Below are 12,950 nucleotides of genomic sequence, written 5' to 3' on the forward strand. Positions count from 1 at the left end.
AATCCAAATGAGCAACACACACATGAAAAAATGCTCAGGATCATTAGCGATCAGGGAAATGCAAATCAAAACTGCAATGACGATTCACCTCACCTCAGTTAGAATGGCTTTCATATAGAAATCAACAAACAATACATGCTGGTGAGGGTGTGGGGAAAAAAGGTACCCTATTCCACTCTTGGTGGGAATGTAAACTAGTAAAACCACTATGAAAATCAGTTTGGAGATACCTCAGAAATCTGAATATAGTCCTACCATATGACCCAGCCATCCCACTCTTGGGAAAATCAGCAAGTAAAAGTTATCTGCACCCCCATGTTTATTGCAGCTCAGTTCACAATAGCGAAGACATGGAATCAACCTAAATGCTCATCAACTGAAGACTGGATAAAGAAATTATGGGCTATGTACTCTATGGAATACTATATAGCAGTAAAAAATGAAATCTGGTCATTTGCAACCAAATGGATGAATCTGGAAAACATCATACTTAGTGAAATAAGCCAGTCCCAAAGAAACAAATATTGTATGTTCTCCTTGATCTGTGATAACTAACAGAGCACCTAAAAGGCAATCTGTAGAAGCAAAATTGACACTTTGAGCAGAAATGACTTGAACAGCCCTTGTCTTACTACTAAGGACAGTTTTTTTGTTTTTTTCAATTGTTCTTGTTATTGTTTTTTCATAATGGAGAATGGGACTGGGAATGGGAGAGGGAGGAGGTGGGGTGGGAATGGGGGTGGGAGAGCAGGTATGATGCGACAAATCACTATATTCCTAAAGTTGTACTTATGAAATTCGTACTTATTAAATAAAGTTTCCTTTGGGGGAAAAAAAGAGAAAAAATATATATCTATACAAACTGCCAGTTCCTCTGGTAGATCTGTAACCCAATCAAGTGAAAGTTATAATTCCTAAATAGAATCATTTGAAAACAACAGATGAACTCCCACTTAAGGCAGAATAATAATTGGCATTTGACTAAAAAACAAGATAATAAATAAAATAGCATAACATAATATAAAATACCTCTCTGGCTTTTTCTAGAAGATTTTGGTATTTCTTTAATACTTCCTCCTTTTGATTTAACCTTGCTTGCATATTTGCAATGGTTTGGTGTGCAATTTTCAACGTGTAATGAGATTTTGGTTCCACCTCTTTCCTGCTTAGCTCAGCAATAAGTTTTTCTCGTTCTGCAGTAGCAGGCAATCGAAGCCTCAGTTCATTGATTACTTTATCTCTTGACAGAATATTTTGCTCTGCTAACCGTAAAGCAGATTCTTTTTCTTTAAGCTTCTGTAATCAAATCATAGTAAATTATTAATTTATGTTATTTCCTTTAAAACACATTATCTGAATTTCAGTTAGTTACAAACAAAAAAAAGAATTTCACTTATTTTTTGCATATTTAGCAGCCATCTGATTTTAGTAATATGAAACTCACTATTTGAAGGTGATAATACAATTACTTGCATGTACATTTTAATATGTGTTAAAAACCACTTTTAGGATGATGATAGAATTAAATTTGGATACTTTAGATCCTATAGCTATGTAGTGGTACAAGATTGAGAAAGAAATATAATAAATAATCTCTTATTTTGGCCTGCTATCTGGGCACTAGAATAATCCGTTAAGAGTCAGCTGAGTAGGGCTGGTACTATGGTATAGCAGGTTAAGCTGCAGCCTGCAGCGCTGGCATCCCATATGGCACCAGTTTGAGTCCTGGCTACTCCAGTTCTGATCCATCTCCCTGCTAATAGCATGGGAAAGTAGCAAAAGGTGGCCCAAGTTCCTGATCCCTGCCACCCTTGTGGGAGACTCAGAAGGAGCTCATGGCTCCTGGCTTTGGTTGGCCTAGCCCTGGACACTGTGGCCATTTGGAGAGTGAACCAGCTTATGAAAGATCTCTATCTGGCCCTCTCTCTCTGTAAGTCTGTCTCTCCAATAAATAAATAAATCATAAAAAAAGTCAGCTGAATACAAAATTAGAATTTTAGAGGACCAGGTCCATGAATCACTACTATGAAATCTAGTTAAAATGAAGCAGAAAAAAGTTTTACTTTTCAGTATGATTAAGACAGACATTTGAAATCAAGGAACTCAGCAATAATTCACATACATGACAAGTCTGATAATTATTGAAGAAAAACTAAGTTTTCTGAATTTATTAAAATGTACAATACACTTGAAAGATTGCTTTAAAATGTTTTTATAACTAGCATGTTTAGATAGAAACTAAAACGAAACACTCAGTTTATATTATTTTATGAATAGTTTAATAAAGACATATTTGATCATTTACTAATCAAATTCAAGACCTAGATTAAAATATCAAGTAATTTCTACTTTACTTTCAATCCTTATATCCCTCATAGAAATGAATGAACTGAAAATTCATCCATAGAGAATGCAATACACACTTCAAAAGAAAACTTAAAATAAGGATGAAAAGATCATATAGCAGAAGGTAATATACGGCTCATAAAGCTAAAAATCAAATGTTCATTTTGCTTCCTTTTATTCTCATTGTTACTGAACATATGCCCCAAAATAACAAGTAGTAATTAAATGAGTAGTGAATTCAAATTAACTATATCTGGTGTCCACTGTCAGCTATTAGAAACTTAATAGTAGAAAAGTAAAACAGTAGAATTAGAAACAGATTCAATTTTCTATGCCTTATCATTAGTATTAATAAATATTAATTAGAAAAGTCAACAAGCATACCCAATAATACACTAATCAAAATGCAAATTCTTATAATTACCTCTTCTAGTGATTTGCATGTTGCCTGTGTTTCTAGAATTATCCGAACATTCTCCTTAATTTTTCTTAGAGCAATCTCCAATTGATTTGGAAGGGGCAGACTGGGGTCTGGCATCGATCCTGTAGCTGCTTCAAACTATTATGAAAAATAATATTTTTAAAAAAGATCTTTAATAACAATATTCTTACAACTATACAGTAAAATATACATTAAACTTGACTTATATTTTAAATATAAAAAGATGACATCAATTAAAATTTCATCTGATTTAGAAAATATTTCAGTTAATACTCCTTAGACCAGGCTACAGAGTAGGAAACAGCATTAATCATTTATACCTTTTGTGCTGCATTGAGTATTTCATTTTGCTGATGGTCAAAAATGTCTAATTGACGTTCCAGTTCAACTTCTCTTTGATCCCAGGCCATTTGTCTTTCTTCATGAAACTGAAAAAGTACAGTTTGTATGTTTGTGTGTGTGTGTGCATGTCTCTCGCATATTCACTCTTTCTCTCTCTCTCTCTCTCTCTCTCACACACACACACACACACACACACAAAGTCCAAGGAATTTTACATACATATTCTTATTTCATCCTCACAACAACATTTTATAGTCACTGATATCATTCTCATTTTATGGAAAAGGATACAAACTCAGAGAAGTGAAGTAACTTGCCTGCGATAATAGAAATAGGCAAGTATGAATTCAGGATTTCAATCTGTTCACCCATTCATTCATCCCTCCAAAAGATAACTAGTGACAAATAAGCAAATTGTATGCTAAGGACTATTCTAGGCAATACACACACGGCAATGAAAAAAACCAAGTCCTTTTCACCACAGAACTTAGATTCTGGTGAGGGGAAGAGAGACAATGATAAGCAGGTGATATATATAATAAGTGCCAAGAAGAAAAATGAATAGAAGTAATCTTTATTAGGGAAACTCAACAGGAGTTTGTAACACAAGTTTGTTGTTATCTAAGGAGGTGAGTGATAAAGTGCACCTGATAGAGCCCCAGAGGCTGCACTGAGAAGGTAAGATACTTAAGGTCAGATCTGAAGGCAGTAGAAGCACAAACACCACAGGCATCTGGGTAAGAACATTCAAAGCAAGGGAACAACAAAATCTATAAAGCAAGCATGTGCTTGATGAATCTGGTCTGTCTCTAAAAAAACATGCTTTACTCTATACCACAATACCTTCTTCTCCATCAGTGAGTTAAACTTGCAATTGTGAAAACTCAAATAACAAGTATCAATTTGAAAATTAACTTTCCAAATAAGTTCACTTATGAATTGCTCCATTTTAGTTGAAAACTACTGTTATGACAACTATACAGATGTGCATTTTTAAAACAGATTATTTTATAATCTATTACTAATCAGTGATACATTCAACTGGGAGAATAAGCTAGTCATTCATGCAATGTTCTTATGTATAAAATTTTAGCAAAAAAAAAACCCAGTAAAGTAAATTAAATAAAACCTTGTTCTGCTGCACGATTTCTTCCTCCAAACTGCTGATTGTTTGTTCATATTCAGATATTATATTATTCAAGTATTTTATTTCTTCTTTATCCTTGACTAACTCTCGATTTAGCTTAAGTTCTTGAAGACGAAGTTCTTCTATTTTCATATGCCAATTAATTACCTAATGTTTATAAGTTAAGATATAAATGTAAATTTTATATAAATATTCTTCAATAAATCATAATTTCAATTGAAATTAATGGACATTCTGTAATAAAACATGATATAAAGTCATCCTTGATTGAGCTACATTGCAGTTTATTTATGATTTCTATAGACTCTCCCAAGAATATGTGGAAAATTACATTAAGTATTCTTTCAATTATGGTGGAATGAATACTACCAACATTCACTTTGAGTTATTCATTCACTATATTAATTGATCACTTATGGTAAGCATATAGCAGAAATAATGGTATTACATTCAAAAATGGAAATCGTAAATGTTTATAGCTTATAGAACAGCATTCAGCTGCAAGACAATTATTTTAAACTTAATTCCTGCCTGTAGGGGTAAAAGTTAAATCAAATTTAAAAATATAGGCCAGTGTTGTGGCAAAACAGGTAAATCTGCTGCCTGAGATGCTGGCATCCCCACTGGTCTGAACCCCGGCTGCTCCACTTCTGATCTAGTCCCTGATAATGTGCCTGGGAAAGCAAATACTTAGGCCCCTACCACTCATGTGGTAGGCCCAGAAGAAGCTCCTGGTTCCTGACTTAGACTAGCCCAGATGTGGCCGTTAAGGCCATTTGGGAAGTGAACCAGCAGATGGAATATCTCTCTCTCTGTCTTTTCTTCTCTTTCTGCAAACTCTGCCTTTCATATACATAAAAAAATCTTAAAAAAAATTAACAATAACAAAAAATACAGACCTACTATAGTATACAATTTTAAATAATTATGAAAAACAGAAACTGATAACCACATAAAACATTCAATATTATAATCAATATTTAATTAATTTATATGAACTTTTCTACAATGCTTAAATTTCTTTGCAATTATATGAACTAAAGGTTTCTACTAAAATTCTTGCTTAGAAAAGTCTCACTTTATTTTTATGAACAATATTCAATTATCCTAAACTCCTAATATGCAAAATCTAGATTAATGTGCTACAGTTGGAATTTTTATTATATATTTTGGAGTATTTTCATATAGGCACATATTAAGAACTTAAAATTATTATTCAACTCTTTTGGAAATTTGAAAAATCAATGTTTACCTTTTGGGCTCCCCTGGCATCCTTTAAAGTGCTTATTAATTCTTCTAGACCCTTTAACTTTAATTCCATCTCCAGTGTTTTGTTCTCCATATTTCTACGTTCTTGTTGAGAATTCTTCATCTCTTGCATTATCTTAAGTTTGTCATTTTGTAGTTGAATCATTGTTTTAGAGAACTTTTCCTGTTGTGCCAATGGTAAAGCTCCACTAAACTGGCGTCGCAGGGACTGAATAGTTTGGCGCAGATGTTTTGCTCTGTTTCTCCCCTCCAAACGGGCATAATAGAGAGCCTGTTCTTTTTCATCAAGTTTCTGCTCCAACCGCAAATTGTAGGCCTGCATCTTCTGCAATTTAGATGTAACTGACTCCAACTTACCAAGAGCAGTAGCCTCACTAATTTGAAGAGAAACAATACTTTGGTGCAACTTGGCAATTAGTGCTTTTTCATCAGATTGTGCCTAATAATAAAAAATACATATTTGTAGTATGTTTCAAATTTGTCCAATGGAACTTACAGATTTAAAATAAAACTTTACTAAATAAGCTGTTAACAGTATGGTACATGAGATGTTCAAAAAACCAACTTTTCTTTTATAGAAATTTTACCAAAGAATCATAAGAGAAAAAATACTTAAAATCTAACTCTTACAAAATAACAGTTGATTTATTACTTTTTTGAAACTTCTGCATGTAAATAATCTTACTGGTATAATACTGATGCAGGTGATGTGTGTATATTTTTTAATGTCAGATTATGTGAAAAGCTACATATAAATACAAGACAAAATACTGTTATTAAAGATTTACTAGCTACTCCTCCTTAGGATCTTGATTCATCACCAGTAAGGATGGCACATTTGTAAGCAATAAATGCTTTTCTGGATTATGAATGGTATTTCAAATAAAAGAGTTAGGTTTCAACTAACAAAACAAAAGCCTTTATTTGGCATATCTTCTGACTAAATCTATACTATCATACCAATATCTCATGTAAATTTATCAAAAAAAGCTGATTCTACACAGAAGAGACCATACTGCACATACCTGATAGTCTACTAGTTGCATTCTGAGAGAATCCACTTCCTTTTCCCTGGACTGTTGTTGTATATTCAGAATTTCAACTTGCCTTCTGGCAATATCAGAAATCTCTCTTAATCTAAAAAAGTAGTAAGATATTTCAGGAATGAGTGACGTCATTTTCTAGGTAGCACCAAAAATCCAAATTCCTATACTCTTTTCTAGGAAGGCCATTGGTTTCCAGCATCCCTTCTTTATATAAAATACAAACAACTCAGGGTTTTCTGAACTGTTTCAGGAAAGATAATTCCATGAGAGATTAACAGGCACTTCATTTCCTACATCTCTCCCTCTTGAAACTATGGAACACAGTATCATATTAAATGTTCTCAGAGAGGCACCAAATTGGCGGAACAGGGAGGGAGCTTACTGCTCTAGTCCAGAGGAAGATAGACAGGGAGAGAGTGCAGTCTTAGGGAAGAGTTAGGGAGAAAACAGCAGAGGAAACTACATACAAATTAGGAGGTCAATGTAGATGTATGTGGAAGGTGTGGATACACACAATTCAGGACCCAAGCAGCCAAGGGCTTCACCACCAGCTTTGAAGAGTGAGGTAAAACCAGACTGCTGCAGCCCAAGGCACTGGTGGTAAAGCTGCTCTAAATGTCTGGCATGAGTCTGGCTTTGAGCCCTGTAGGGGTCAGTATACCTGTCAACCTAGAGGAAAAAAAAGGGGGCATGCTTTTCTTTTCCCAACCACCCAGCACCAGTGTCTCATGACTACTGAGAGCTGACAGGTGCCATTTTGGACATACATAACAGCTGTGCCAGTTTGTGCCTGTGCACCCAGCAACCAGCCGAGAGGAGCTGTCTGAGGCTGGCTGGCAGAACTGACAGGGGACTGGGTGCTCATGACTGTGGGAGCCTTGTTTGCTGGGACTGTGGAAACACTGGCTGGGTGGGAGGGTGCAGGGAGTGGCAGTGTATTTGGGCAGTCACTGTAGGTGGCTCCATATGCTCAGGGCTCCCTAATTCCTTGGTGAGGGTCATTGCTGCAGGATCTATGCTCACACCAAGGACTGCACAGATTCTTTGTGTGGTTCTTGTGGCAGCACAGGAGAATGTTGTACCCACTGGGGCTAGCACTCAGGTCTCCCTGGAGAAGAGGTGAGCATGAGACTAGGCCAACAGAGCTGAGCAAACTGAATGAAGGTGAAATAAAGACCTTCTATAACAAACAGAAATTGAAAGAATTTGTTGACACTCATCCAGACTTAAGGATGTGCTACACAAAGAAACAAAAAACATGGTCATCACTATGAAAGAAGGTAAAGGCAGAAAATCTCCCAGTAAAGGTACAAAGGAAATCCAAAGTAAACAATATTTATGGAAAAGTGGCAGGACCAAGTCATTACTTATCAATAGTCATCTTGAATGTAAATGGCCTCAACTCTCCAGTTAAAAGATAGACTGGCTGGATGGAAAAAAAAAAGGCATCTAAAGGGTGCCTATAAAAAACACATCTCACCAAAAATGATACAAGCAGACTGAAAGTGAAAGGATGGAAGGTATTCTATGCTAACAGAAATCAAAAGAGCTGGTGCAGCCATCTTAATATCAGACAAAATAGATTTTAACACAAAAACTGTTAAAAGAGACAAAGAAGGGAGCTGGGAAATGATTAAGGGATTGATTCAATAGGAAGATGTGACTATAATAAATGTATATGCACCTAATTACAGGACACCTGGCTATTCAAAAGTAATGTTGATGGATCTAAAGGGAGACATAGACTCCCATTCAATGGTAATCAGAGATTTCAATACCCCATTTTTATCATGGACAGAAAATCAGCAAGGAATCAACAGAATTAATCAACACTATAGATCTAATGGACCCAATGGCTATCTACAGAACTTTTCCTCCTATAGTTGCAGAAAACACATTCCTCTCACCAGTGCATGGAACTTTCTCCAGGATAAACCACAGACCAGGCCATAAAGCAAGTCTCAGCAAATTCAAAAAAATTGAAATCATACCATGCATCTTCTCTGACCATAATGGAATGAAGTTGGAAATCAACAACTCAAGAATCTCTAAAACATATGCAAACATGGAGACTGGACTACATGCTCCTGAATGAACAGTGGGTCATAGATGAAATCGAAAAACTGTTGAAGAACAGTTTTTTTTTTCCATACTATTTGTTGAAATCTTTACTTATCATAGAGTTAACCTTCTGTGTATAAAGTTAATTGAAAATTATTTTAGTAAAAAATAAGAATGAGAATAAGAGAGAGAGGAGGAAAAGGATGGGAGCGGGGGTGAGAGGGTGGATACAGTGGGAAGAATCGCTGTTCTTAAAGTTATATTTATGAAATGTGTGAAGTTTGTATACCTTAAATAAAAGGTTTCTAGGAAAAAATGTTCTCAGGAATTATATTGTAAATAATAATCTCAAATTGTACTTAATATACCAAGGTATTTCAAGTAGCTCAGGTGCAACAGAATCAAAGTTATGAGATTATTTTTATGCAAAAAATGGAAAATGCATGTTATCAAAAACTACGTGTGGATTTCAAAATCACTTTTCTATTAAAAGAAGCTCTATTCCTAGTTCTATTTTTCCATGAATGTTTTGAAGAATCTTCGCATTGTATCTTCCAAATGTAAGTGGACAAACAACACCTGTTCCCCCGCCTTTTTCATATTGGCTTGATTTGGGAGATGCCCATATAAGATATTTTTGTTTTTAAGTTTTTATCTGATACTACCACGCACTTAAGAATACAGAAACTTGAAATCCCTGTTTCCTAGAGGGTTAATGTACACTTTGCTTTATTTTAATTTATAAGATATCTGACATCTGAAAAGAAAGTATGTATTTCAGAACATTAAAATAAAACAAGCAGAGCTTAATGGCAATAATGCTTCAACTTCTCTTATGACAAGTATGATAAATATTAGAGGCAAAGTAAAAGTTGCTTTGCTTTGCACTAGACTAATTTTAGCTCAGTGTGACAGATAAACCAAACTTCTTCATATTAATCAGAAACCCCTACTGCCAGTAATGTTTTAATTATTAAATATGATAAAATGAATAATTATAGCTTATTTCAAAAGATGAGATCCATGAGAAAAGATGAGATCCATAGCAAAAAAGGCTGGCAATGACTGATACCCCCAAAAGGACCATCAAGCTCCAAAGAATGGCTTTTAATTTTTTTTAAAGACAGTTCCTGTATTAAAATATTCATACTTTAGAAGGTAAATGGACATACAAATAAAGATATATGGGTTGTACTAGGGAGATATTCAAGACACCATAAGACCTAAAAGAGAGAGTTCCTAACTTCTAGGTGGAAGGAGAGAAGGGAATTCAGGGAGCACTTTCCCTATGAGTGCACACTAAAGAAAATGGAAGGATGACCTGAATTTTGCTGAGTTGCACACATTAGGATGTCACGATCTTTCTGAAGGATGCAGTTCTGGATTACACAGCCTGGACAAATGTTCCCAGGAACACAGAGACAATCACATGAGAGGAGTCTTACAGAAGTAGGGGAAGATGGGGTGTGAGGGCGGTAGATACATTAGGCATTCCAGTAAAGGATACTTGGAACTCAGCTTTATGAGAATGGCTTTTACTTAATGATGAAACCATAAACATATCCTTACTAATTACTTGAGCTTGACAACCTTTTCTACTAAAGTAGCATCTAATACAAAAGAGAAGGAGGACACGGTCTCTACCCTTCACACATTTACTCCCGATGTATATTTTGTATCCTAAATTAGCTGGGCCTGTTTCCTCAAGTAAAATAAAAACTACCTCAGGGCTATTAAATATAATTATACAAGTTAATACATGTTTAATACCTTGCACAGTGCCTGGTACACAGTAGATGACAAATGAATGTAAATTAAATAGAAATCTGAATTTTTCATTATATTTTTACAGCAACTTTATGAATCAGCAGAGTTACTATTAATCCCTTATTACAGTGAAGAAATCTAAGTTTAAAGACATTAAATAATCATTCCTGCTCCCTCCCTCTCACTTCTCCCCTCCTCCAAAATAAGTATGAAGAAGCAGACCTCATTAAGGTCTTGGTTCCAAAAGCAGTACTTATTCCTCGACTCTAAAAAATACCAATTTTCAGAGGTAATTTCCTCTTCAAAATTATAATTTAACCCTGTTAAAAATCAACACTGGCAATATTATTAAACTTTTTCTCACAAAAAGAAATCAGTATCAAATTCCACTAAGAATATACTGCATGTTTATAATTTTCTTAAAAACAAATTAAAACATCTAATCACGTGTCTAAAATGTTATAAGCACTTACTTTGACACTTCAACTTTTAGTTCCATTTCGTTCTTCTCTAACTCTAGAATCCGTTGTCTATCAGCATCACTTACTGCCTTGCTCACACTGTCAGCTAATTCATCTCTTAACATCTGTTCCACCTTCTGTGCATCTAAGTTGATTTTGGTAAGCTAAGAAAAAGTAACAAAAATAGTTCAAATACATCAGTTTTGGTGAAGTTTTCTTGAAAATTTAGTTTTCAAATACTGTGATCCTCTTTACTTTGCCTTAATCCAGATAAAGGTATGAAGTGTTAACAGATTAAAGAAGATATGACAGGAAAGAGGAACAAATTATGGAAAGTCTGGCTATATAGTCCATTGATCAAAAGCCATTTAAATTAGGGAACTTATTATCTCATAATTCCAAGATAAGCAAACATTGTAAGAGCTGTTTAATCATAAATTACTGAATACTTGCCGACTATATTTATTGTCACGCAGCTTAAAGATTCTGATCACATTCAAAAAAAAAATCTAAAACTTCCTATTAGTATTGTAGTCTCTGAAAGCAGAGGAAATTACTGTCTCTTTTGTTTCTTGCTGTAGTCCCAGGCCTCAAACATGTTCTGATAAGTAATAGGCAATGAAAGAATAGTTGTTAAATACAGAGCAGAAGGCAATTCTATCATTATGTAAATAACATCTGCCTGGGAAAGCAAGGGAGGATGGGTCAAATACTTGGGGCCCTGAACCCAGGTGGGAGACTTGAATGAAGCTCCTGGCTGCTGACTTTGGCCTGGCTCAACAACAGATTGTGGCTATTTGGGGAATGAACTAGGAGATGAAGGATCTCTCTGGATCTCTCTCTTTCTCTACCTCCCCACCACACACCTCCCTCTCTCTTCCTATGTCTGTAACTCTGTCTGTCAAATAAATCAATAAATCTTTTTAAGAAACCTAATAATGTAACATGCTAGTAAACAAGAACTCACTCACAGAAATAACCTGCTTTAGTTTTAAACAATTCAGATTTTAAAGTAACTCTTATTTATCATTACATGAAACACAAACACCATATTAATATGCAATTTCAAAGATACAAACAAATCTTTTAACAATAATACAATGTCTACCAAGACAATCTCTTACTCTCCAATTATACTTTAAAAATAATATCAAACCTCAGAAAATTTGGTTTCCAATTCAAAATTACGTTCTTCCATTTGTTTCAATGAAGTCCTTAAGTGTTCATACATTTTTTGACAGTGTTCAGCCCGCTGCCTCTCATTTAACTCCTTCATCTCCAACATAGTGATTTTTTTTGAAATAGAAACAATTTCACTGTTGGTTATTGATTTTTTTGCTTTGTCCATGTTAGATTCATTTCCTACATGCAATAATATTTCAGTTAATCTTATATTGTTTATAACAAAATTGTATCTCAGATATTTTAGATGTTGTATATATGGAAGCAATAGAGTTGAATGACAGACCTGGATTAAATCCTCTCAGCTCTGTAATTTCCTGCCTATCTGATGTCTATCCCATTTACTCTCCCTGGAACTTACATTAAGTAGGTCTTAGGATCTCATCAATCAAATGATAACGAAAAACTATTCCTAGTGGTATGGAGGTGTCACAAATAGAAAAATTAAAAAATGGTAAATAAATACATTTTACTGAGAGGTGATAAACTGTATGAGGACCAACTCAATAAAGCAACACTACCTTGTGAATTTAAGTGCATTGACTTGCTTTGTAAAGTCTCACAAAGCCAAGCTGTAAAAAAATAAATAAATAAAATCCAACACTGTTTGAGACATTTTATCAAGTGTGATTCCAAATCATGGGCACTATTTGAACTTTATATACATTTAATATCAAATATTTCATATTTTTACTAGTTGTTATACCCTAATGTTATTCATATTAGTTTTTTGGCTCATCGTTGAATAAAAAAAAATCTGTTGTTAAATAAAAAAAAGGAACCAAAAGCCCTGATTTACTAGAAAAAATAACACAAAGAACGCCATTACTTACTCTTTTTTTGAGAGGAGGGAAAAAGCTTACACTTTTGATTTGCATACCAGGCAT

General features: G+C 34.5%; 1 protein-coding gene across 9 annotated transcripts in view; it reads right to left on the reverse strand.

Annotated features, from left to right (window-relative positions):
* CEP290 (centrosomal protein 290) overlaps nucleotides 1-12,950 on the reverse strand; it is a 91,136-nt gene that overhangs the window by 38,724 nt on the left and 39,462 nt on the right. For all 9 annotated transcript variants that reach the window (XR_016216230.1, XM_089307553.1, XM_089307552.1 and 6 more), the window contains 8 exons: nucleotides 12,038-12,243; nucleotides 10,894-11,045; nucleotides 6,572-6,683; nucleotides 5,530-5,985; nucleotides 4,260-4,424; nucleotides 3,109-3,216; nucleotides 2,771-2,905; nucleotides 1,030-1,296 (listed from right to left, as the gene is read on the reverse strand). Coding sequence is in view for 8 of the 9 variants with exons in the window: in XM_089307553.1 (XP_089163679.1) it covers nucleotides 1,030-1,296; nucleotides 2,771-2,905; nucleotides 3,109-3,216; nucleotides 4,260-4,424; nucleotides 5,530-5,985; nucleotides 6,572-6,683; nucleotides 10,894-11,045; nucleotides 12,038-12,243 (1,601 nt within the window). In the remaining variant the exon portion in view is untranslated. The remainder of the gene's footprint in view (nucleotides 1-1,029; nucleotides 1,297-2,770; nucleotides 2,906-3,108; nucleotides 3,217-4,259; nucleotides 4,425-5,529; nucleotides 5,986-6,571; nucleotides 6,684-10,893; nucleotides 11,046-12,037; nucleotides 12,244-12,950) is intronic.

The sequence above is a fragment of the Oryctolagus cuniculus genome, chromosome 11 (assembly GCF_051225735.1).
Source record: "Oryctolagus cuniculus isolate XC-2025 breed Fujian yellow rabbit chromosome 11, ASM5122573v1, whole genome shotgun sequence".
Taxonomy (NCBI): Eukaryota; Metazoa; Chordata; class Mammalia; order Lagomorpha; family Leporidae; genus Oryctolagus; species Oryctolagus cuniculus.